Source organism: Canis lupus, chromosome 15, assembly GCF_011100685.1.
Source record: "Canis lupus familiaris isolate Mischka breed German Shepherd chromosome 15, alternate assembly UU_Cfam_GSD_1.0, whole genome shotgun sequence".
NCBI lineage: Eukaryota > Metazoa > Chordata > Mammalia > Carnivora > Canidae > Canis > Canis lupus.
Window position 1 is genome coordinate 35,835,423 of NC_049236.1, and position 24,849 is coordinate 35,860,271.

General features: G+C 38.2%; 1 protein-coding gene across 2 annotated transcripts in view; it reads right to left on the reverse strand.

Annotated features, from left to right (window-relative positions):
* NTN4 (netrin 4) overlaps positions 1-24,849 on the reverse strand; it is a 122,869-nt gene that overhangs the window by 12,692 nt on the left and 85,328 nt on the right. For both annotated transcript variants that reach the window (XM_038558695.1, XM_038558694.1), the window contains exons 6-7: positions 6,277-6,490; positions 5,852-5,967 (exon numbers count right to left, since the gene is read on the reverse strand). In XM_038558695.1, coding sequence (XP_038414623.1) covers positions 5,852-5,967; positions 6,277-6,490 — 330 coding nt within the window. The remainder of the gene's footprint in view (positions 1-5,851; positions 5,968-6,276; positions 6,491-24,849) is intronic.

Consider the following 24,849-nt stretch of genomic DNA (forward strand, 5'->3'; position numbering starts at 1 on the left):
GCGAGCACATCTGATTGGCCTGGCCAAGACTATATTAAATGGGGGGGGGGGAGGGAGAAGGATGGCTCCCCAGAGTAAAACTGGGTTGTGCTACTTCAGAAATAGCAAGAATAAAGGGGAAATAGATCTGGTTAGGCAAAAACAGCAAAGGTCTAGAATGAGGAGAATATAAAGAATCAGAGTTGCTGACAGAACATCCACGTGGAAATGAGGGTATGATTCTGGTGAGACGAGGTTGGGTAGACATGGTGATGTGGCAAATAGTGACACATTGGCTCTAACTAAAGCTGCTCTAGAAACTAGAGAATGACATGTGCAAGTGGAAAATCACAGTGGAATTAGGTAGTAGGAATGAGAAATCTAAAGTGCTTAAAATGAGCTGTTGTGATCTGTTAAATAATATTGCATATAATCTAAACACAGCAGAGAGGGTTACTCATTCAGAAACTGGAGTAACCTAAATAGATAGCCTGCAGCCTTTGATAATTCCACCAAGGCAGGAGAGTACAGTAACTACTGTGCTAAAAACTCTCATTTGGAACTCCAAATGGCATATATTATTACTCAACTTACGTTCTTTGTAGTCCTTCAGCCAACAAGAACATACAAAGTTCTGTTATTTGAAGATCTTTCTGTGGTTGCTTTCCAACACTTCCTTTTCATATGTTAAGAAATCATACATTAAAATTGTTTTTTTTAATAGATTACTATTGTAATAATTTTTTTAAAAAAGATTTCATTTATTTATTTGAGAGAGAGAGGGGCAGGGAGGGGCAGTGGGGGAGGGAGTGGGATAAGTAGACTGCATGCAGCACAGTGTTGTGGCACTCAGTTTCACAGTCTTGAGATCAGGACCTGAGCTGAAACCAAGGGTCTGATGCTTAACCACCTGAGCCACCTAGGCATCCTTAAAATTTGTTTTTGAATGAATCTTTGTTGATCAGGCTTTAACTCAGATGTGTTTTCTTTTTTTTTAAATTTTTTTGTTTCATTTATTTATTTATTTATTTAAAGATTTTATTTATCTATTCATGAAAGACAGAGGGAGAAACAGGCTCCATGCAGGAAGCCTGACGCGGGACTCGATCCCGGGTCTCCAGGGTAATACCCTGGGCTGAAGGCAGCACTAAACCACTGAGCCATCCGGGCTGCCCCTAGTTTTATTTATTTATTCATGAAAGACACAGAGAGAGAGAGAGGCAGAGACCCAGGCAGAGGGAGAAGCAGGCTCCCTGCAGGGAGCCTGATGTGGGACTTGATCCTGGATCTACAGGATCACGCCCGGGGCTGCAGGCGGTGCTAACCGCTGAGCCACCCGGGCTGCCCTCAGATGTGTTTTCTTAAAGGAAATCTGGAAGGGGAGAAAAATCTAATTAGTTAATATTGGGTTATTAGAACACTGTTTACAGTTCTGCAGTACTGGTTAAAACCAGTTTTCTTGTACAAATTCTATGGAACTATTTGAAGCCAGTTTTGTCTACAAGTTCTATGGTACTATTTAAAGCCAAATTTGTGCACAGGAGGTGAATTTTACATCTAATGTTCTCCATCTCATAAGTGGTAGAAATTAAGGGTATCTTATTGGTATAGTGCATTATGCTTCTAGTTTTGGAAACTTATGGTAGGTAAATAGGTAGGTAGGCACATATATTTGAGGATGAGCTATGGTGCTTATAAAACTGATTATCACCTTTTTTGCTTTAAAAAGGTGCCACAAGCACGGCAGTATTCTATACCCAATGGCACTATTGCCATTTAGCAGGAAACTGAACAATGGCTTCCTCAATCTGGGGCTCCTCCAGATGAATTTCGGAGACTCTCTAGGGGGTATCACAGACCTAACAGCTGTTGTGGGTGTGAGTCTGGAGTGATTCCGATTGCCAGCACATTATGTGCTTAATTGATGTGTCACCAGCTCCCTAGTAACATGATTGGCTTAATGAATGTCCTATGGTCCTACATACTTGATTTTTTACAGATTTGGCTTAGCAGGCAAAGTTGAATAATTATGAAAATCATTGTGTTAGAAAAATAAAACTCCCACAAGTGGTTAAAGTTAAAACTATAGAATTCAGACTATTTAGCATTGAGGCAAAAAATTAATAATGGGAAAGATTTTTTCTTTTTGAAGTGATAAGAGAGATAAATATGGCTACTTTGCATTCCTTTATCTTTCCCACCTTCTTTCCTGTAGTGAACTAAAATGAAACCATTAGGAGAATGATCATAAGATTATGTTAAGTGAGGGACGTCTGGACGGTTCAGTGGTTGTCTGCCTTTGGCTCAGGTCCTGATCCTGGGATCTGGGATCGAGTCCCGCATCCGGCTTCTTGTGGGGAGTCTGCTTCTCCCTCTGCTTATGTCTCTGCCTCTCTCTGTCTCTCAAGAACAAGTAAATAAAATCTTAAAAAAAAGATTATTAAGTGAAAAAATACATGATACAGAATTGCAAATACTAGTGTTTCTCAAATTTGGGTTGATTCTTGAGGAGTCCATAAGTTCTGCATGAAAATGTATTAAAATTGTGGTTTCTTATTTGGCCCCAGTTGCTCTTGTCTCCTTGCTGACCTCAGGGCTTTTGCACTTGCTGCATCTTATACCTAAACTCTCCTTCTTCTTTTATCTGTATGCTTACTCTCTTACCTTTTTCAGTTTTTTTTTTCCTCATACATCACCTTTTACAGGACTTTCCTTGATCACTCTATTTAAAAGTATGCCCCTGCTGACCACTTATTATCTCCCTCCCTACTTTATTTCTCTATAATATTAGGCAACATGATACTAAATATTTTATTTATCCATTAATTGTCTTCCTCCACAAGAATGTAAGCTCCTTGGAGGCTGGGCTTTTTATCTGTTCTGTTCTATTACTATATTTATAGTACCGGCATATGTTACGGGTATTCAATAAATATTTGTTGGATAGAGGAAGGAATTTATAAGAAATTATAATTAGTGAGAAAATGACAAACTGGGAATACACAGAAAAAGAGATCTGACGGGCCAAGAAAGCATGAAAGTTACTAAAACTGTTAGTAATCAGGAAAATGTAATTTAAAATGGTGAGGTACCATTTCATACTCATCAGATTGGCAAAAGTTGAGAGATTTGATAATGTTAACTTAGAAGCCCAAAAATATTAAATGAGTTGAATTGTGGCTGAGTTAGTGAGGTAGAATGGTGGTTGGCCCCTTGTATGTGTTATACAAAAATTTGTGAAATAAATACAGAATATCAGTGAGGATGTGAAACAACAGGATGTCATTCTTTGCTGGTGGAATGCAAATCTGTATAACCACTTTGGAGAGGTATTTGGCAATATGTGGTAAATTTGATTTAAAAAAAAAACAACTTATGGGCAGCCCGGGTGGCTCAGCGGTTTAGTGCCGCCTTTAGCCCAGGGCCTGATCCTGGAGTACTGGGATCAAGTCCCACGTCGGGCTCCCTGCATGGAGCCTGCTTCTCCCTCTGCCTGTGTCTCTGCCTCTCTCTCTGTGTCTCTCATGAATAAATAAATAAAATCCTAAAAAAAAAAAAAAACAACTTATGACCCAACAATGGCTAGGTTGTACCCTAGGAGAAGGATCAGCAAACATTTTCCAAAAGGGTAGATAATAAATGTGTTAGGCTTTATGGTCTAAGAGACACAATTAAAGACATTATGTAGGTATTTATATAACTATTAAAACTAAATCTTAGAGCAGGTAGCTTGTGGGTTGTAGAAAAACAGTTGGCAGGCCAGATTTGGTTTGAGGGCCAGTTTACCAGCCCCTGCTCTAGTGAAGCTCCTCTTCTTAAGTGCACAAAGTCACATTTAAGAGAACATTCATTATAGCATTACATATAACAGTGGAAAATTGGAAATGTTCTAAATGGCAAATAATGAGAGAATAAAAAGTGGCATATTCAAATAATAGGATGCATAAATCTAAAAAAATACATATTTAGGTCACAAGAAGTTTTAAAGTAAGGGTAAGTTATGTACATCCAATTTTAAAAACACTCTATTTAGGGGATCCCTGAGTGGCTCAGCGGTTTAACGCCTGCCTTCGGCCCAGGGCCTGATCCTGGAGACCCGGGATCGAGTCCCATGTCAGGCTCCCTGCATGGAGCCTGCTTCTCCCTCTGCCTGTGTCTCTGCCTGTCTCTCTCTCTCTGTCTCTCATAAATAAATAAAATCTTTAAAAAAATAAAAACACTCAAAAAAATAAAATAAAAACACTCTATTTACATATGTAGTAAAAACATGAAAATTAATGATAATACCAAAATTCAGGTTAGTGGTTATTCTGTGGAGTAAGGGAGGCTAGTGGAGTTGGAGATTGGTACAGGTCTTCAAATGTATCTGTAACACTTTAAAATTTAAATAAAAATATGAAAAAATTATGGAAAAACTTAAAATTTGGTAATACTAGCAGGTGTGTATATGAGTGTTCACAATACATTTTTGGCATTTGTAAGGTTTAATAAAAAGAATTTTTTGGTGACCATTTCACACAACTACTGAATCATTACACCTAAACTAATATTTTTTTTTAAAAAGACTTTATTTATTTATTCATGAGAGACACATAGAGAGAAAGAGGCAGAGACACAGGCAGAGGGAGAAGCAGGCCCCATGCAGGGAGCCCAACGTGAGACTTGATTCCAGGTCTCCAGGATCAGGCCCTGGGCTGAAGGCGGCGCTAGACTGCTGAGCTACCCGGGCTGCCCCAACTAATATGTTATATGTCAATTATACCCCAATAAAAGTTTTAAAAAATTTTATTGTAAGTTTCATTTGGATCATTTGGGGAGCACTTTACAATCAAATGCTGACACAAGATTTCATGCCCACATTTGTGTTTGTGTTATGGAGCAAGCTGGTGCAGAATAGAACCACTTGAGTTTCTATAAGAAAAGAATAGGGACAGGATGAACACAGAAACCATGTATTCACACCAATATCGTGGCATGCTCATCAAAAAAGGAACAAATAAAACATCATAGGAAAACTGAGTCAGAGGAAATAGTAGCATAGACTTGATAGACTCAAAGAACCATCTTTATACAGGAAAGAGTGTTTTGGCTTCAAGTATAGATCATCTTTCATGTTCAATTAATGGTGTTAATTTGAATTTTAATAGTTTTGTTATTTGGCTTATAATTAGTTTATAAAATTATTTTTGCTTTCTAGTTTTAAAAAAGATATAAACATAAGGAATTCATACTTAGCTTTGTGTATATTAAGTTATACTAGGTCTGCAAGAATATTTTTCCTTTAAATGGATTTCTACATTTCCAAACTTGATATATTTATTAGCTCTCCCCTGTGTAAAACAGTATGAAAACATTAACAGTTTGGGTAATGAGATTTGGGTATATTTTTACTGCGATGTTTTGCATTTTCCAGATTTTCTATATTAATTAGATATGTTACTTTAGGGCAGCCTGGGTGGCTCAGCGGTTTAGCGCCAACTTCAGCCCAGGGTGTGATCCTGGAGACTCGGGATCGAGTCCCACATCGGGCTCCCTACATGGAGCCTGCTTCTCCCTCTGCCTGTGTCTCTGCCATTCTCTCTCTCTCTCTCTCTCTGTGTGTCTCTCATGAATAAATAAATAAAATCTTCATTAAAAATGATATGTTACCCTAACAATCATAAAATAAACAAAAGCTTGTTAAAATACTCCTAAACTAACTCCTCAATAGTTTTATGCTTATGGGCAGCAGGAGGGGGTCACTACTTTATTAACCTCAGGACTAAAGAGTTCCCCTCATAGGATCCAAGAGTTGTTTCTTTGTTTGTCACGAATTGCTGTTACTCCAGACCAGACCTGGAAATATGATATCTGGTTATATCTATTGTCTTACCTGAGTGTCGAAGTGCAGAAAATCCTTGCTCATCCTCCCACTCCCAGGTTGGTTCGCTTTTATTGTGAGTGGAATGGAAGTCAGGAATTTCATGATACCAGTCTATGTCTGCGCCGCTAATAAAATTGAAAATGATGAAGTTAAGGGCTTTCTTAGAATCTGAATGAAATGAACACATATATGGAGACTTCAAACTAATCAGGTACCTTCCCATCCTTTGTAGTTTTCAGAAAGAGTGTTTTAGGGGCCTATACCACCCTCTAGAATCTTGCAAGAACAAATGACTCTGCAATTTGACAAAGATTCTTTAAAGAGCTGTGCAAATACATCTTTGCTCCCCTGACAATATTCAAGATTTTCCACATTGCTACCAGATCTTCCAAAGAATCTGAAGGACACACAGAGCAAGAGCCATGAGCATTCACCTGCTGATACAGTCTCCTGTGAGTGGGTCACAGCTCCCTGCGCAGTCACAGGGCCTGCAGCCATAGTCTCCGAAGCCCCAGTACCCCACCATACACCTGTCACAGTGTGGCCCTGCCACCCCAGGCTTGCAAGGGCAGTCACCATTGCTGGGGTCACAGAAGGTCACTGAGCTGAAAGGAAGAGCAGCTGATCCAACTGGATGACAGGAACACACTACAACAGAGAAGACACACAAAGACCAATGAGTATCTGGTTATCTATGATCTGTGAAGATCAATCCTGAAATGATTTCCCTTCACCACCCACTGTGCCTCTAAGGCTCCCCCTTTAGCCAGTTGGTATATGCTCAGAGAATGAAACTTAATTAAATTACAGATGAGAAGATAAAATCAGGAAAGTACATTTGCTGCAAAATGAAATACATTATTTATTCTAAATTAGAAGGCATTAAATGTGAATGGCTTTTGCTTGGGGTGTTGAGAATGAATCAGCAAAGAAGACAAAAAAGGAGCAGCTAGCCAGAAAGGAAACAAATCATGAGAGTATGGTGTTCTGGAAGTTAAAGTTTCAACATCAGGTAGGCAGCATCAACTGTGTTAAATGCTGCTAGTCCCAAAAAGATGGAGATTGGGAATATATTTTTGCATTTGACAACATGAAGACCACTGGTGTCCTTGATAGGAACAGTTTCACTGTAAATATGAGTGGTGAACCTATCTGAGGAGGATTCAAGAGATGGGAGTAGAGGAATTTGCCTTTCTTCTAGAAGGGCACAGAAATGTGGTGGTAGCTAAAACTGGATGAGGGTATGAATGGAAGTGAAGATTTGAGTTTTTGTTTTGTTTATTTAAGATGAGAGAGAGAGAGAGAGACACAGGCAGAGGGATAAACAGGCTCCATGCGGTGAGCCCGATGTGAGACTCAATCCCGGGACTCCAGGATCATGCCCTGGGCCAAAGGCAGGCGCCAAACCGCTGAGCCACCCAGGGATCCCTCTGTTTATTTAAGATGAGAGAAATTAGAAATTGCAACAGGTTTGATGTTGATGGGAATGATCCAATAAAAAGGGGAAAACTGATGACCAGAAGAAAGCTGGGAGCACTGTTGGAGGATATTTAAGCATACGTGTGCTTAAATATACGTGTGCTTAAATCCTATACCAGATAGGATCTGGTATAGAACTGAGAATGGTGCCAGAAGAAAAGGTACTGGCTGTGGATAGGAACATGATCAGTTCATGGTAACAGGATGCAGGGCAGAGCTTATGGACTCAGATGTAGGAAAGTGGACAAATGAAGTCATGGGAGCTGGTGGAAGTTTTCTTTTCTGATTGCTTGTATTTTCTAGATGAAATAGGAGGCAAAGTCATCAGGTGAGAGATGAATAGTGTCAGTGGGAGAGTGAACGACAGACATTGAAAGCGAAGTATAATTTCTAGGCACATAAAGGCCGCACTTGAGGTTAGTCATCATGAATTTATAGTGATACAGCCAAGAGGGTTCAGATTTGAGATGGGAAGAAAGCTGGGTTTACTTTGCATGGTGTTATAGATTGGTACCCCCAGATTCATATGTTGAAGCCTAGTCTCCAGTGTGATGGTATCTGGAGGTGGGGTCTTTGGGAGGTTTGGATGTGGTCTTGAGGGTGATGACATTGGTGCCCTTATAAGGAGATGAAAAGCTCAGTGCTCTCTTCTCTGTGAAGGATGTGGGGCTACAAGGAGAAGTTGGCAGTCTACAACCTAGAAGAGAGCTCTCACCAGCACCCAACTGTCCTGAATGTTGGTTTCCTCAGTAGGGTATCTAGGTCTCATGGAGATTTCATGAGAATGAAATGATTTTTAAATGAAATTACTTCAGCAAGATACATAGCACAGTCTGACACCTCCTAGGCTAATTCTTCCTGCTAAGTTCCTCTCAACTGATAACACTCTAGATCCCATTTCTCCTTCATCCCCTTGGAAACATTTATTGATTAATTTGTCATTAAAATCACAGTTTGGCTTCAGTTTGGCCTCAAATCTCAACTACTGACTGTGTGACTTTGGCAAGATACCTAGCTTCTCATTATCACAGTTTTCTTGTCTTTAAAATGGAAATGAGAACCACGTCTATCTTCATATGGTTGCTGTATGGATAAAAGGAGATCATGTATGTAGTGTATGGCTACATTAGTGTAGTGTCTGGCATATGGTTAATTAATAGTGAACTAATAATTTAATTCAATAAATAATTCTTGTAGAAGTATAGGATCTATGCTTGTGTAAGTAATGGTGCCAGCCCTCAAGGAATTCATGGTCTTGTTGGGGAAATGGAGGAGTAAATAAAAACTTTCCATACACTGTGCCTAGACACTCTAATAGAGGCCTGTGCCTGCTATGGGAGCACAGAAAAGGGAACACAGGTTGAGGGAATTACATGGAAATTGTTTTTTAAAAAATTGTATTTAAATTCAATTAACTAACATAGGATGTATTATTAGTTTCAGGGTCAGAGTTCAGTGATTCATGAATTGCATATAACAGCCAGTGCTTGTTACTTTAATGCCCATCATTCTGTTACTCCATCCCTCCACTCAGTAACTCTTACTTTGTTTCCTATGGTTAAGAGTCTTGGGGCACTTGGGTGGCTTGAGTGTCTGTCTTCTGCTCAGGTATTGATCCTGGGGTTCCGGGATCGAGTGTTGCCTTGGGCTCTCCACAGGGGGCCTGCTTATCCCTCTGCCTATCCCTCTGCTTATCCCTCTGCCTCTCTCTGTGTGTCTCTTATGAATAAATAAAAAAAATCTTTAAAAAAAAGGGAGTCTCTTATGGCTTGTCTCTCTCTGATTTCATCATATTTTATTTTTTCCTCCTTTCCCCTATTATCCTCTGTTTTGTTTCTCGAATTCCACATATGAGTTAAATCCTATGCTAATTGTCTTTCTCTGATTGACTTATTTTGCTTAGCATACTATCCTCCAGTTCTATCCTCATTGTTGCAAATAGCAAGATTTCATTTTTTTTGATGGCTGAGTAATATTCCATCATATATATTTATCCACTCATCTGTCGCTGGACATCTGGGCTCTTTCCACAGTTTGGCTACTGTGGACATTGCTGCTATAAACATTGGGGCTCAGGTGCCCCTTTGGATCACTACATTTGTATCTTTGGGGTAGATACCTGGTAGTGCAATTGCTGGGTCATAGGGTAGCTCTGTTTTTGATTCTTGAGGAACCCCTACACTATTTTCCAGTGTAGCTGTACCAGTTTGCATTCCCACCAACAGTGTAAGAGGGTTTCCCTTTCTCCACATCCTCGCCAACATTTGTTGTCTCCTGACTTGTTAATTTTAGTCATTCTGACTGGTGTGAGGTGGTGGTATCTATTGCGGTTTTTATTTGTATTTCCCTGATGCCAAGTGTTGTTGAACATTTTTTTTCATGGGTCTGTTGGCCATTTGTATGTCTTCTTTAAAGAAATGTCTGTTCATATCTTCTATCCATCTCTTGACTGGATCATTTATTCTTTGGGTGTAAGTTTGTAAGTTCTTAATAGATTTCAGATACTAGCCCTCTATCTGATAAAACATTTGCAAGTATCTTTTCCCATTCTTTCGGTTGTCTTCTGGTTTTGCCAACTGTCTCCTTTGCTATGCAAAACGTTTTTATCTTGATGAAGTCCTAATTGTTCATTTTTGCCTTTGTTTCCCTTGCCTTTGGAGATGTGTCTAGCAAGAAGTTGCTGCGGCTGAGGTCAAAGAGGTTGCTGCCTGTGTTTTCCTCTAGGATTTTGGTGGATTCCTGTCTCACATTTAGGTCTTTTAAAAAAATATATTTAATTTATTTATTCATGAGAGACACAGAGAGAGAGAGAGAGGCAGAGACACAGGCAGAGGGAGAGCTAGGCTCTATTCAGAGAGGCCGATGTGGGACTCCATCCCGGGCCTCCAGGATCAGGCCTTGGGCGGAAGGCGGTGCTAAACCACTGAGCCACCCAGGCTGCCCCACATTTAGGTCTTTCATCCATTTTGAGTTTATTTTTCACGTGGAAATTCTAAAGGAGGGGTCATTTAGATACCTGAGCTGATCCTAAAAGATGAGTAGGAGTTTGCAAGCTGAAAAGGAGAAGGAAGATAGTCATATATCTCAGTCTTCAGATACTCTTCCCACTGCATTTATTTTAGATAATTAAACAAAATTTAATGGTGGGAAAAACACACACCACAAAATGCAGCATCTTTATCATTTTTAACTGAATAGTTCATCCCTACTGCATTTTGTTTCTGCATTATATGTGGAAGCTTTCATTGCTCCCTGAAAATGTGAAGCTCTTTCCTGACATGGTGCCCCTTATCATTCCTACATTGCCTTTCCCAGCTTGTCCATCTGGACCCTGACATGCTTCCTTGTCCCCCTCCCTCCAGACAGTTTAGCACTCTCTCCTCTGTGCTGCCTCTCCTTTTAGTATATATTTCTATTTTGTGTGCATTATAGTACATCATTATTTGTATGCCTGTTTCCTCTACTAGTAGGCTCTGGACTCATTGACAGAAGGATCTTTATCTTCTTCCTCTTCTTCCTCCTTCCTCCTCCTCACCCTCTTCTTCCTCCTTCCTTCTCCTCGACCTCTTCTTCTTCTTCTTCTTTCTTCTTCTTCTTCTTCTTCTTCTTCTTCTTCTTCTTCTTCTTCTTCTTCTTCTTCTTCTTCTTCTTCTAAGATTTAACTTATCCATTTGAAACAGAGGGAGGGACAGAGAGCGTGTGCACAAGTGAGGGGAGGGGCAGAGGGAGAAGCAGATTCCTCCCTGAACAGGGAGCCCAACGCGGGGTTTGATCCCAGGACCCTTAGGATCATGACCTGAGCCAAAGGCAGATGCCCAGCTGACTGACCCACCCAGGGACCCCAGATCTTTATCTGCTTATTTTTGTTTTCCAGTCCGCAGAACAATGTTTGGTATATAGTAGAAGTCCACATCAGCATTTGTGAAAAGGACCTGAAGGACATTCCCTGCTGTAGGTATCATATGTGAAAGGCAGGGCCTTTTTGAAGAGTGTGAGAACTGTAGAATATACATTGAGTGGAAAGCAGTCGAAGCTCATAAGGCAGAGGAAAAAAGTCACAGGGTTAGGGTTGAAGCTGGATTGTAGAAGGGACTAACCCAAGAGGTTGAATTTTGTCCTGTGGGTATAAAGAGCCATAGGAAGTAACACTTTAAAAAATCAGAATTATGACATGGATATAATTTAATTTTGAAGATACTTGAGTGGCATTGTGTGAAACAGACTAGAGTAGGGGGAGGCTGATGGCAGGGAAACGAAAGAAATGAGAGAGAACAAGGAATGGGACTAAGAGAGGAGATGCCAGAACAGGAGGAAAGGTTGGATGCGAAAAGCCTCTATCTTTAGATTGAAATGATAGGATTTGGAGGTCATCTTGATGTGAGGCAAGAAACCACTGTTGAGAGACAAAGAGAAATTGAGGAAGATTTTCACATGTCTAGCTTATAGGAGTGAATGACCAATATTTCTCTTAAGTTAGCAAGGCACTGTTGACTTGTTATTTGTTTTTAAAATTAACTAGGAAACAATTTGGAGAGTTGTATGCTATGTAACACAAGATGCATCAAAATGTATCAAAGTGCTATTGTGAAGACATTAAGTGAAACCACATAATCCAATATAAACACTTCATTGTTTTGAGATGACCAAATCAATAGTCACCGCCAATATTCAGTTCTAAGTCAGCCTGGTTCTTGACAGCAAATAGGGGAGCCAGAAGAAAGAGGAGGTCTTGGACTTCCATCTATTGTAATATATGGCTTCCCACTGGCACCATTATCTTTCACTCTAATAGAAAATTCAAGCCTTCCTAGGATTTAACCTCCTGTACTACCATAGACCTTAAAACCTACATATTTCAGGAATGGCCAGAGAAGAATGTGATTCTATCACATGTGCTAGTAGGTTTCTGTCAATGTGACTTTTTACGTAATTACAAGATAAAAATACCATTTGGAAACTATGCAGAACTAGCTCCAGGCAGACAGCGCTGACACTTTTCATGACATGGTTTTCAAACGGCACACCAAGGCCTGACTTGCATACCTCTCTCCTGAAGTTTGTGGAGCAGTCACTATTTGACACATGTAATCTACATTTCTTATTTTCTTCCAAAATGCAAATATATTTTCTTCTTGCTTGGGGGGAAAAAAAAAGGTCTGCCTAGATTCTGCTTCAGGTTCTGATTCTCCAAGGTATATTTCTTACTGTTTATTGATTCTAAGGTGTAACCCAACCACTTAACTTTTTACATATTCATTATGAAGAATGTCAAAGTTGCAGCCCTGTTGGCATAACATAAATCCTTGACATAAGCTTTGTCTTTTTGTTGGAAGATAATAGTAAAGATTGAACTATCATCATATACTATCATTCTGAGCTTAATTATTTTTTTTCAGTATAATTTTTGGTAAAGCTATGGTGAGTTGTCTTTATTTTTTTATTTTTTATTTTAATTAATTAATTAATTAATTAATTAATTAATTTTGGTGAGTTGTCTTTAAAAGCCAAAACAGTGCTTTGGGTAGCAGCCAGGTATATTTTAAAAGCTATATGGCCTATCTAGGTATTAAATGATCCATCATTGGAATAATTATCACCCTTCCCGAGTCTCTCCCCCAAACCATTTGCCCACTGCTGCTCTCTCAATCAAATCGGCAGAATAAAATTATTGAAAATAGCATTTTAAATTCCTAAATATTGTTACAAGGTTTCTTTAATAAATGCAAATGACTAATTTTAAATAGTACATTCTGTACTGGTGTGTCCTGTTATAAGAAACCCTGAAACAATAATACAAAATATTCAAAACAGGTGAGATAGAGGAAAGGAAATGGGTACTTTTACAAAAGATTTCACAACAGGTTCCCTTAAAATAATGAATATATAATTGCTAAATATTATTCAAATTTTATTTACAGACATATGTTTGCAGTAATACATGTATGATGTGAAACACTGTCTCTCTATGGGCATTTACAGAAAAGAGTTAAAACATGGGACTGTTCTGGAGTATCTTTTACCAGGAAACATACTGTTGGTGAAACAATGGTTGAACACATTTTTAACTAACCTTGTTTTTCCTACATGGCTCTGCAATTAATACTTGTCTCAATCATAATACAGCTTGTTTGGAAATTGCCTGTAAGATCTTTTAGGAAGACAGAAAATAAAACAAAGGCGATATAACAGAATTTGTAAGGGCACCAACTTAAAAGTCAGACTAGATGAATTCAAATTCTGATCATGAGGCTTATTCTTTATAAGAGTTTGTGAAATTAACTTCCTTGTTTCAATTTTCTTATTGATGGAGTATGATTAGTAATACCTATGCAATGGGGTTGTGTGAGGATTGAACAAGATATTGTATGTAGTTAGCAGCACCAAATGCCCAGAGAATACTATTATTATTATCTGGCTGAAACATATTAGTTAAAACAATGTCCAACATGGGGCCTCGAACTCATGACCCTGAGATCAAAGTTGCATACTCTTCCGACTAAATTGGCCAGGTACCCAACATGTTAGTTTTTAAAATCCACCATTCATTCACTCATTCATTCACACCTTTGCCAAAGGGTTTTGTTTGTTTTTAAAGATTTTATTTATTTATTCATGAGAGACCCAGAAAGAAGCAGAGACATAGGCAGAGGGAGAAGCAGGCTCCCTGCAAGGAGCCTGATGTGGGACTCGATCCCAGGACCCCAGGATCAGGACCTGAGCCAAAGGAAGACACTCAACCACTGAGCCACCCAGGTGCCCCACCAAAGAGTTTTTGAACTTTAGTGTTAACATGAACTATGCCAGAGGCTGAAGATATAAAGAAGAATACAGAGTCATCACTAACTCTTCAGTCAATTAAGGGAGATATGCAAATACATAATTACAGACAATAAATGTTATAACAGAGGTAGCCCAGGGTGCATGCGAACACAGAGAAAAGAGCAAACTTATTGTAGATATGAGGGTTTTTTAAAACCAGTTTTAACAATTGGTTTCCGAATTAGGCTGAAATTCTTCACTTTGCACTTGGGAGGAATTTGGTGGCAAACAGCTTTCTTGACGACTTTGTCTCACAGAATTAGGTTACTCTCCTACTACATTTCTTTGGATAAAATAAATTTATCTGCTCTTACTCTCCTTTTATGGATAAGAGTATATTGAAAAAAGGACATGATCTATGATCCTGTTGCTTAGAGGGAGATATCCCACCATGTAATCTAGGACAGGAGTCACAGCTGTCAACCTACGTGAACATAATAAGTATGTAAACACGAATACCGAATGGCCAGGGACATAATGGGAGAGTTATGGCTTCTTTATTCTGATGGAGTTGCTAAAGCTTTTAGTAGTGGAGTCAAAAGTAACAGTTGCTGCCTTTTCTGTTTATTCCCATCTTCTCCAGAACTCTAGGAGTTGTTTGCACATCTTTCATTCAGAGTGATCATGATGCCAAGCTTACCATCGAAATAGCCGATTGCATTTAGCATCTTACCACTTTTAAAAGTCACCAGGATTCCTTGGTATTCCCTGATGGCTGTAGCTTTTGCTATTCTGTTAGTAAAAGCAACACCAAGAGCAGAACACCCTGAAAATCCTTGCTCCTGTTTTAGCTTTTCTAAAAACAGAACTCAAAGTTCAAGGCCCTCAGCTGGGTAAAGAGGCAGCTTGTCAAGGGCTTTCACCACTGCCCAGTGGCCACTCCTTCAGCAGAGCCTCCCAGCTTCCCAACACTGTCTTCCCCAGAGAAGGCCAAGGCCCTCCATAATTCCTGATGGGGAATTTTATATATCAAAGCCACTTCAAAAGCTGCCCAGCTGCCCAGCTGCCCCCCAGCCCCACCCTGAGGTTCTTAGAATTGGAATTAAGGGCAATCTGAGATGCAGCTCTTACTATATCAAGCGTGAAGTTAAATGTTAGATAAAATGAAGTCTTCTACCTTTTTTGGTACTGTTTTCTCCTTTCCTTCTACTATCAATTATTTTTGCTAGTGGATGAACAACTATGGAAAAATAAAGAAAAAGTTGTGAACAAAGGCAATTTTCAAAGGCAAAATGTTTTATCCCTATACTCTCATAGGGAAAATTTTAAAAAATTCATTATTTACATATAATATACATTATGTTCAAAGATAGCTGGTACCACTAAGAGGGCCCTGGATGGGATGAGCACTGGGTGTCATGCTGTATGTTGGCAAATTGAACTTAAATATTTTTTAAAAAGATAGTGCCACAATATTCAAGATGAATGTTAATTTCAAATAATATGCTAGAATAAATCTAATAAGAAAATAATCTAAATTAAGACTTGTCTTTCACTTACTGAAATGCAATGTCTCCTAAAGTCATTGTACATACCACACTGAAGGAGATCCATGCATGCATAAATCTAGTCATTTGTGCGCCTATGAAATACTTTAAAAAATAAATGTAAGGTATTTAAGTATATTTCCTATGTACTTTATATTTCTATAAACTTTAAATGAGTAATACAAATAAATACAATAGTCATATCCTTTATTTTAATGCTTTACTATGTGACCACTGCTCAGACCCTTAATTTGATTCCTGTATCTTTTCTTTCCTGTTTACTAGTCGTAACTGGGGGAGTTACTATTTATTTCTAGGTATATCTTAAAGATTTTAAACAGCTAAATAGCCAATTTTATATTCCTGGGTTGCTACTTCAATCAAAAGTGAAGAAGAATTTGCCTGTACTTTTGAGTGTACAGACAAATTCCATTACAGGAAAACTTTAAAGTATAGTTTTATTTTTTATTTTTAATTTTTTTAAGATTTTATTTATTTATTTATGAGAGACACAGAGAGAGAGATAGAGACACAGGCAGAGGAAGAAGCAGGCTCCATGCAGGGAGCCCGATGTGGGACTGGATCCCAGGTCTCCAAGATCATGCCCTGGGCTCAAGGTGGTGCTAAACCACTGAGCCACCCAGGCTGCCCTGAAGTACAGTTTTAGACACTGTATTTCACTCTGAAGAATTTGGTTATATCAAGCACCATTATCTTTTTGTTGAAAAAAACCTCCTGAATTCCCATTCCACTCAGTCACCATCTACCCAGGTGCCTAGTCAGGAACGGACATCATTCCTAACTCCTTTTTCCTTTGGATAAAGAATCCCTATTGACCTCATCTATCTTCTTTGAATTGATGTGGTTCATCCCTGCTATAATCTATCATGGTACCCTTTTCTTCATAATGCATATTGCAGTTTTGTTTTGTTTTTATTTTTAAGATTTTATTTATTTGAGAAAGAGAGAGAGAGAAAGAGAGAGAGAGAGAGAGAGAGAGATAACGAGCAGGGGGAGGGGCAGAGGGAGAGAGAAAAGCAGGCTCTCCACTGAGCAGGGAGCTCAACGTGGGGCTCAATCCCAGGACCCTGGGATCATGCATGACCTGAGCTGAAGGCAGACACTTAACCAGCTGAGTCACTCAGGCACCCCTGTTTGTTTGTTTTTTTAAGATTTTATTTTCAAGTAATCTCTATACCCAATGTGGGGCTCGAACTCACAACCCTGAGATCAAGAGTCACATGCTCCACTGTCTAAGCCAGGTGCCCGGGATCCCTGGGTGGCGTAGCGGTTTGGCGCCTGCCTTTGGCCCAGGGCGCGATCCTGGAGACTTGGGATCGATTCCCACGTCGGGCTCCCGGTGCATGGAGCTTGCTTCTCCCTCTGCCTGTGTCTCTGCCTCTCTTTCTCTCTCTGTGACTATCATAAATAAATAAAAATTTAAAAAAAAAAAAAAAAAGCCAGGTGCCCATGCAGTTTTTAATTACATATTTACTCAGATAAATTTATTTAAAATCTCTTTCCATGGGATAAGGGACTCTGTTATGTTGTATATACAGTGAATGGGATAGGCCTGCCACATGGTAAGCACTGAGTAAATATGTATTGAATTTTAAAAAATGGATGAATTATAGTCAATAAATATTTCTTAATGATTGATGGTCTTCTGGTCTCCAGTGTAAACTCTTTATATGATTTTTTCACCTCCCAGCTGTCTCTATAGCACATAGCGAAGGCCTAGAAAGTAGAAACCGAACCTTTCATCTCTGTATCTCCAAAATTTAGGACCACACTGACTCACTTTAGGGACTCACTTAATTTTTGTTGAACGAATGTTCCTCTGAATGAGTGACAACCATAATATATGTCTTGCTGAACCTCCTGAAAGGCTCGTATTAGTTCTTTAATAGGTGTTTAGTATTTTAGCACCACAGCACTGCAAGCCTAAGACACTAGAAACAGAGCAAACAAACACAACAACAGAAACAGCACAGAAACAATAACAGAAAACTGAAATGGTTAAAAAGAACAGATTATCCTTAATCTTGGCAGTGTGAGACTGTTCCCTACATTTAATGCTCTACTCCGTCGAGTTTTATTATTTATTACTTGTGATAAAAGATCTTTATTCCAACTCTATAGGAGACATTCCCCACCCATAAATGACTTTCACTGGCAGTGAAATTTTTTTCACATTAATCAATCTTTTTTCCTCACTTTCATCCAATTACATCTAATTACGACTCTTTGTTCTAGGGAAGTAAATTATGTTTTGCCACTCCTTATGTCCCCATAAACCTTTTGAATGTGTGAAGAAAGTTCTTGTATTCTTTCTGAGCAGTTTCCTATTTGAGTTGAGAATATTCAGTCTCTTTCATATTTATTCATTAGTATCTCTCTTTTCTTAATTATTTTGTTGGCCTATGTGGAACACTCTTCAATTGTTTCCATCTTTCTTATACTAAGATTCTTTAAGATAAATGCAGCTCTTTAGGTTCAAACTTTATAGGGCTAGTCATCAGTAAGCAGGGTCTTATTCAAAACCCAATGCCATAAATTTTTTCAAAAGTTTAGGTTCCTTTAAAAGTTATTTTTTATTCTAATATATATTTCCAATTACTTCTGCATTTTATTTTTATTTTTTAAAAAGATTTTATTTATTTACCTGAGAGAGAGAGAGAGAGAGACTGAGAAAGAGTACAAGCGGAGGAAGGGGCAGAGATAGAGGGCCAAGCAGACTCCCATGGACCCTGGGACCATGAACTGAGCCGAAGGCAGATGCTTAACTGATTGAGCTATTTTTGCATTTTATTTATATTTTTATTATTTTTAAAATATTTTATTTATTTATTAATGAGAGATACAGAGAGAGAGAGGCAGAGACACAGGCAGAGAGAGAGGCAGAGTGAGAGCAGCAGGCTCCATGCAGGGAGCCCAAGGTGGGACTCGATCCTGGGTCTCAAGGATCACGTCCTGGGCCGAAGCCAGGTGCCAAACCGCTGAGCCACCCAGGCGTCCCTATTTCTGCATTTTAAAACTCATTTTATTTTCATCAACCAGGACACAGTGTAGAATCAAGTTCTTTAGATCTTTGTATGTCTTTGGATCAAAGTCTTCAGGGTCAGACAAACCTGGGTTCAAATCCCAGTACTGCTTCTGACCAGCTGTATGAACTTGGACAAATTATATAATTAACTTAAGCCTCAACATCCTCATTTATGAAATATAAAAAATACCACCTAATTCCTAAAGAATGCTAGATGAGATAGCTTATGTAAATTGCTCAGCACAATGTCTGGCCCATAGTAGCCATTCAACAAATGCTTCTTCTCTTCTTTATATCCCATCTAATTTGGTCCAGACTATCTGAGAGTTTTGACATATCATAATTATTTTTTGATCATTTATTACTTGTCTTCATCAAATGCAGAATGGCATATTCTTTATTTATTCAGTGAGTTACACTTTCTGTTGTGGAGGCACATTAGGGAATTCCATGACCTCTCCCACTTCTCTTCCCAAATGTGACTGACTTCTATTAATCATCAGTTCATAAAATTTCTCCTTCTTGGGGGGTGATTTTAATTTATGTAATTTGACCTTTTTAAAGGATAGCCCTAGTATGATTACTACATTATGATATATGATTTTTTTTATATGTCTTTCACTTCTTAACCCTCTGGTTTTACATTCTAGATGTTTTAAAAGCTGAGATTAAAGTTTCCCAAATATTATTGCCAAGTGACTGGTTCCATTTAAAGTTTGCTTTTCAAAAACAATTACTTCATATTGATTCTATGCTGAAATCATTGTTTTCAGCATAAAATGAGGATATCTATGTTGTTTATATGACATAAAATGGATTCATGTGGCTTTGCTGAAACTATAATTTGAAGAAAAAAAAAAAGCCCACTAAGCTGCTATAGGAAGATACTTTACTGACCCTTGGGAAACAATCCTTTTCTGATATGGACAGGAACACAGCTACAACAGTGGAAAGTGGGAAACGTTATGGTTTTACCTCAATGTGTCATTGTGGTAAGGTATTTTTTATTTAATTTAAAAATTTTACTTCTGAGACAACTTGAAGGGAAAAAATAGCCATCCTAAAGGTAGAGTGAAATAATTATTAGAGGTACAAACAAGTGGAATGAAATAATTATTAAACAGAGGTACAAATAAGAGATTCTTCTTGGGAGCATGATGAGAAGGTGATATTGTGTAGACTGAGAAGGATAGAAAGACAGTCTGCAGCAAGATAGTCACCCATTCTAGACACTGTGTTTCCATCAGTTGAGCAGTTTCACCTAACAAGAAAAAGAAGAAGAAGAAAAACCAAGAAGAAAAAAAGAGATTTGGATGGAGGTAGAGCTCTTTACAAAGTTAGCCAGCTAGTCAGGGTAACAGTAACCAAGTAACAAACGGTATCTTGGTAAACACTTGGTTTGGGTTTTAAGGTAGAAGGACCAAGTTTATTTTTATTCACTCTTTGCTGAAAGGCAATAGACTACATTTATTTTGGCCCACCAGGGAGGAAGGAAGAGCTTGTCAGTTTTTTCAAGAAGTTGTTTACTTTGACAGGGAATAAATCCTGCTTTCTTTTCCAGTTGCTAATTTTTAACTATGAAGATAGACTATGCAATATTTAAAAATATGTTACAGCATCAAAGTCAATAAATTTATTGTAAAGGAACTGGCCGTTTCCTAAAAAAAGAGAGCTAATTCTATTCTATAAAGCATATTTTCAAACATCTATTTCAAACCGTGTGTTCTATGAAAGCATGGGAAATTTTCTGTAGAGAAGTGTCATAGAATAACTGTCAATATTCCACACCCAATTTCCCATGCATCTAACATCTAAGATATTCTTTGGTGTCAAAATTGAGGGACAGTGGAGCTTCATGAAGAACTATGGTCAGTGATTATTTAAATCCAACACAGTAACAGACCTATGGTAATTTAGTGCTATGTTCTGAAGTACGTGAATGTAGGAGTAAAAATAAATTGTCAGAGTAATGGTAAGCTAATTTTATTATAAATTCCAGTCGTTTTACACATATGCACTTTAAAATATGAGGTATTCATGGTAAATCAATTTATATACTATGAATAAGAGGAGTTCTCTGAATGGAATTGCTAGGTATTTATTTTGAAACTGTTAAATGAAAAACAGACATCTTAGAATTCCTCCAGATTTTTTTTTGAGAAAAGCAGAGGTTCTAAGTTAGACGTTCTTTTTTTTATAAATTTATTTATTAATGAGAGATACAGAGACACAGGCAGAGGGAGAAGCAGGCTCCATGCAGGGAGTCTGACGTGGGACTCGATCCCAGGACTCCAGGATCACGCCCTGGGCTGAAGGTGGCGCTAAACCGCTGAGCCACCGGGGCTGCCCTAAGTTAGATATTCTTAAGTGGAAAAGATAAGTGACATGAATGCTTATGAGCATTTATATCTATCATTGAATCAGGAAAAATGTCTAGCCAGAGTTCTAGTAATCCTTTAGGATTTTCTTTCAGAGATACAGCTAATTCAGTGAGTAAATTAAGTTATAGATGATTATTAGCTCAAAATCTTTCATCCAAGGATGGAAGTGAATAGAGCTTACCCCAGAAACAATAGTATATATAATGGTTCTCATATGCTGGCCAGGGGACCAAAAGGCTGAATCAGAATCACTAATGATGCTTTTTAGGAACAAACACAGGTTTCTGCCCTCGATTCCTATTGGAGATTCTGATTCAGAAGATCTAGGGAAGGGCTCTGAGAGTTCATATTTTCAATAAGTGCTCCAAGTGATTCTGATCCATTGACAGATTTGGGAACCAATGACTAGATGGGAACAGTGCTTGAGATCAGAGAAAGAGGCCGAGGCAAGAGTTAATTCAAAGGAGAGAAACCATTCCACTTGTGGTGTTGAGTCTAAGTTCCTGATTTGAAAAATGATTTGATAGCTTGAAACTGGGGGAAATACTTAAACCACAGGAATTGGCCAGTGCTACAAATCAGGGCATTTCCCCTCCCTAGAAAGCTAGCACACCATGTTCAGTGGGGTTATTCTCACATTTTTAATAGGTCTGCCAAAAGAAAATCTACTTAGGTGATAGGATACAACAGGTACATAAATGACATTCAAGATTTCAAGTGAGTTACTCTAAAAGAGACTGCTCTTTTGAAACAGAAAGACAGTATTCCTCAAAGTATCTTAGTACACAGTGATAATTATATTTTCCATTTTACTTCTGTACCTTAGCAATTAACCAGCTTGAGCCTCCATTCTGCTCTCAGCCCTAGATTCAGCTGGAAAGAGTCACACTTTGCCTTGTGTTTACAGACCTTAAATGCACTGTCTTTTACGTTTTTTTTCTGAGTTGTAGAAATAAATTTAGTTTCAATGATCTCTACTAGCCTTAAAAAAAAACACAAACATCTCTGGAATCCTCAGAAGTGCTTTCTTGGCTATGGAAATGTGTAGCTGATTGTTGGGGTTCACAGTTGGTTCTGCTCAAAGCTGAAAGGTGGAGGAAGTGAGAACTGAGTTGATCTAATTATTCACAGGAATAAATCTATTGACTAGTATATTTGGTTGAGAGCTCTTTATTCAGGATTAATGAATTTATGACCATCAACTAAAAGTATATGCATTGGGATAATAGCATTTAGCATAGTGCTTGTCAGGAGAGTGGGAGAGAAAAAGGTAGCCTGGAACATCCATGGTGTCAATAAATCCTTGGCTTATTTGGCAGAAAGCTAGGTACCTAACTGTGAACAGAGTCACAAGATTAACGTCACCAATATTTATTGAATGGAATAACGTGTCTAGGTAAGCATTCTATTAAACATATTCTGTGAGGAAGAAGAACATCAGTTCATTTCCTTTTCTAGATTGACTTATTAAAGTCAACAAAGGCAATCATTGATTAGAAAGTAGGACAAACACTATGCACTTTTAGAGGAAAAAATAAAAACAACTGCCAAAGAAGTATCAAAGGCATTTTTTCAAGGGAAGTCTTCCCTTATAGCTTTCACCCTACCCTACACTTTCTCTAAGAACACTTGATGTATCTCCTTTATTGCATTTTTCTCATACAATGGGAATGATAATAGTACCAACATCAAAGAGCTTTTGAGAAAATTAAATGAGTTAATACATATACAGCCTTTTGAACAGTACACAGAGAATAGTAGGCACTCAACAAATGTCAGCTGTTATTTATTATATCATCACAATCACCACAGTGTATTGAAATAATCTGTGACTTATATTTTTCCCCATTTAGAATTAAAGATCTTTTAGGGAAGACCTTTTCATCTTTATAGACCTAGTGTTTTACAGGTCTTTATAGACCAAAATGCCTAGCATAGAGGAGGCACTCAATAAGTGTTTCCTGAGCTAAACTGAGTTATAATTTACCTAGTAAATTTTGTCTGGCCTGGTGCTTCAGGTTTTCAATGGTTCCAAATTCCTGAGAAGATATCAAGTAGGAAGTAAGGGAGAGATGTTTTCGGAAGTCATCCTTGGCAGGCCAACAGACTAGACTGCCTAGCCTTGGTTAGTATTATGTTTGTGATTATTTCATTGATAGAAATATAAGGTTTATTATTTCCTTGATATACAGTTGTAGCCTCTAGAACTTAGAAATGAGGAACAAATATACAGAAGAAATCTTCTAGGATATGTCTCCCCAAGTGAAGTCTTCATATAGTTATGTCACTATACAATAACAGTATTTTCCAGTGTGTTCTGTAGAACACAGGTCCCACAAGATACTCTGTAATAAAAGCATTCTCTGGTTAAATTTGAGAGACATACCTCAAAGCTTTATAGGAGGGTTAGAATGAACATTAGCATATTAAATGTGCTGAGAAATCCTGAAGAAATCTTTGATTTCATCATGATGAAAATCATTTTTAAAAAGTATTTTGTTTATTTGAGAGAGAGAGAGAGAGAGCATGAGCAGGGGGAGAAGCAGGGAGCCTGATGCAGAGCTTGATCCCAGGACCCTAAGATCATGACCTGAGCTGAAGGCAGACACTTAACCAATTGAGCCACCCAGGTGCCCCTAATTCACCATTTCTTAAATTCAAAGGTCATAGAAAAATTTTTCCTCGTCTAATTCCTATTGACATCTCATGGAGTTAGTAATGCTGTACTATGGAAACATATTTATCCAGATATCTATTTTTTTTCTTAGTAAATCCCTATGTAATTCAGTTTTATAAATTCTAAGTCCATATGCACACCAATAGAAATGCAAATCTTGGTTAATTTAGGTGCTTAGAGAACAGTAGGACATTCTAGCCAACTTAACTGTAGAGTAAGTGCTAAGATGCATTTAACCTTTGTTGAAAAGCATTCTGGGGATGTATGGCTGGCTCAGTTGGTAGAGCATGTGACTCTTGCTCTCAGGGTTGTGAGTTTTAGCCTCATGTTGGGGGTGGAGATTACTTAAAAATAAAATCTTTAAAAAAATAAAGAAAAGCATTCTGAAGCAATCTTAAACTTTAGTATGATACAGTCACCTGGGAATTTTATTAAAGTGCATATTTGAATCAGTAGATCTGGGATGGGATAAGTTCTGCATTTTCTAATCAACAACTAGATGGTGTCAATGGGACCTGTCTGTGGACCACACACTGAGTAGCAGTTTACATTTCCACCTTGGTAAGCACAGTAGAATAAATATAATAAAATTGTTATTTTGAATAACATTGTACATGTTGATATAAACACACACTGAGATAGTTTAAATTTTTATCATATCATAATATTGACTTGTTTTCCTGATACTACCTTTCTCAGAAAAGAAAAGTGGGAGCTAATGGGGAGAAAAGTTCTGGTTACAGCAATATTTCCATCAGCATCTAGCATGAAATTTGGTACATTGTAGCACTTATGTTATGTACAGGGCCCCCTGGGTGGCTAAAAGTCAGTTAAGCATCCTACTCTTGATTTTGGCTTAGGTCATGACCTCAGGTGTCCTGGGATCAAGTCCCATATTGGGCTCCGTGCTTAGCAGGGAGCCTGCTTAATATCCTCTCCCTTTCCCTCTGCCCCTTCTGCCACTCATTTGCACACATTCTCTCTCTCATAAATAAATAAATCTTAAAAAATATCATGTACATTAACTTATTTCTCATAAACTTTATTATCAGAGTTAATAACTCTGAAGGTGATACATGGACACATCCATTAAGAAGATGGTTAATGATAAGAGAATA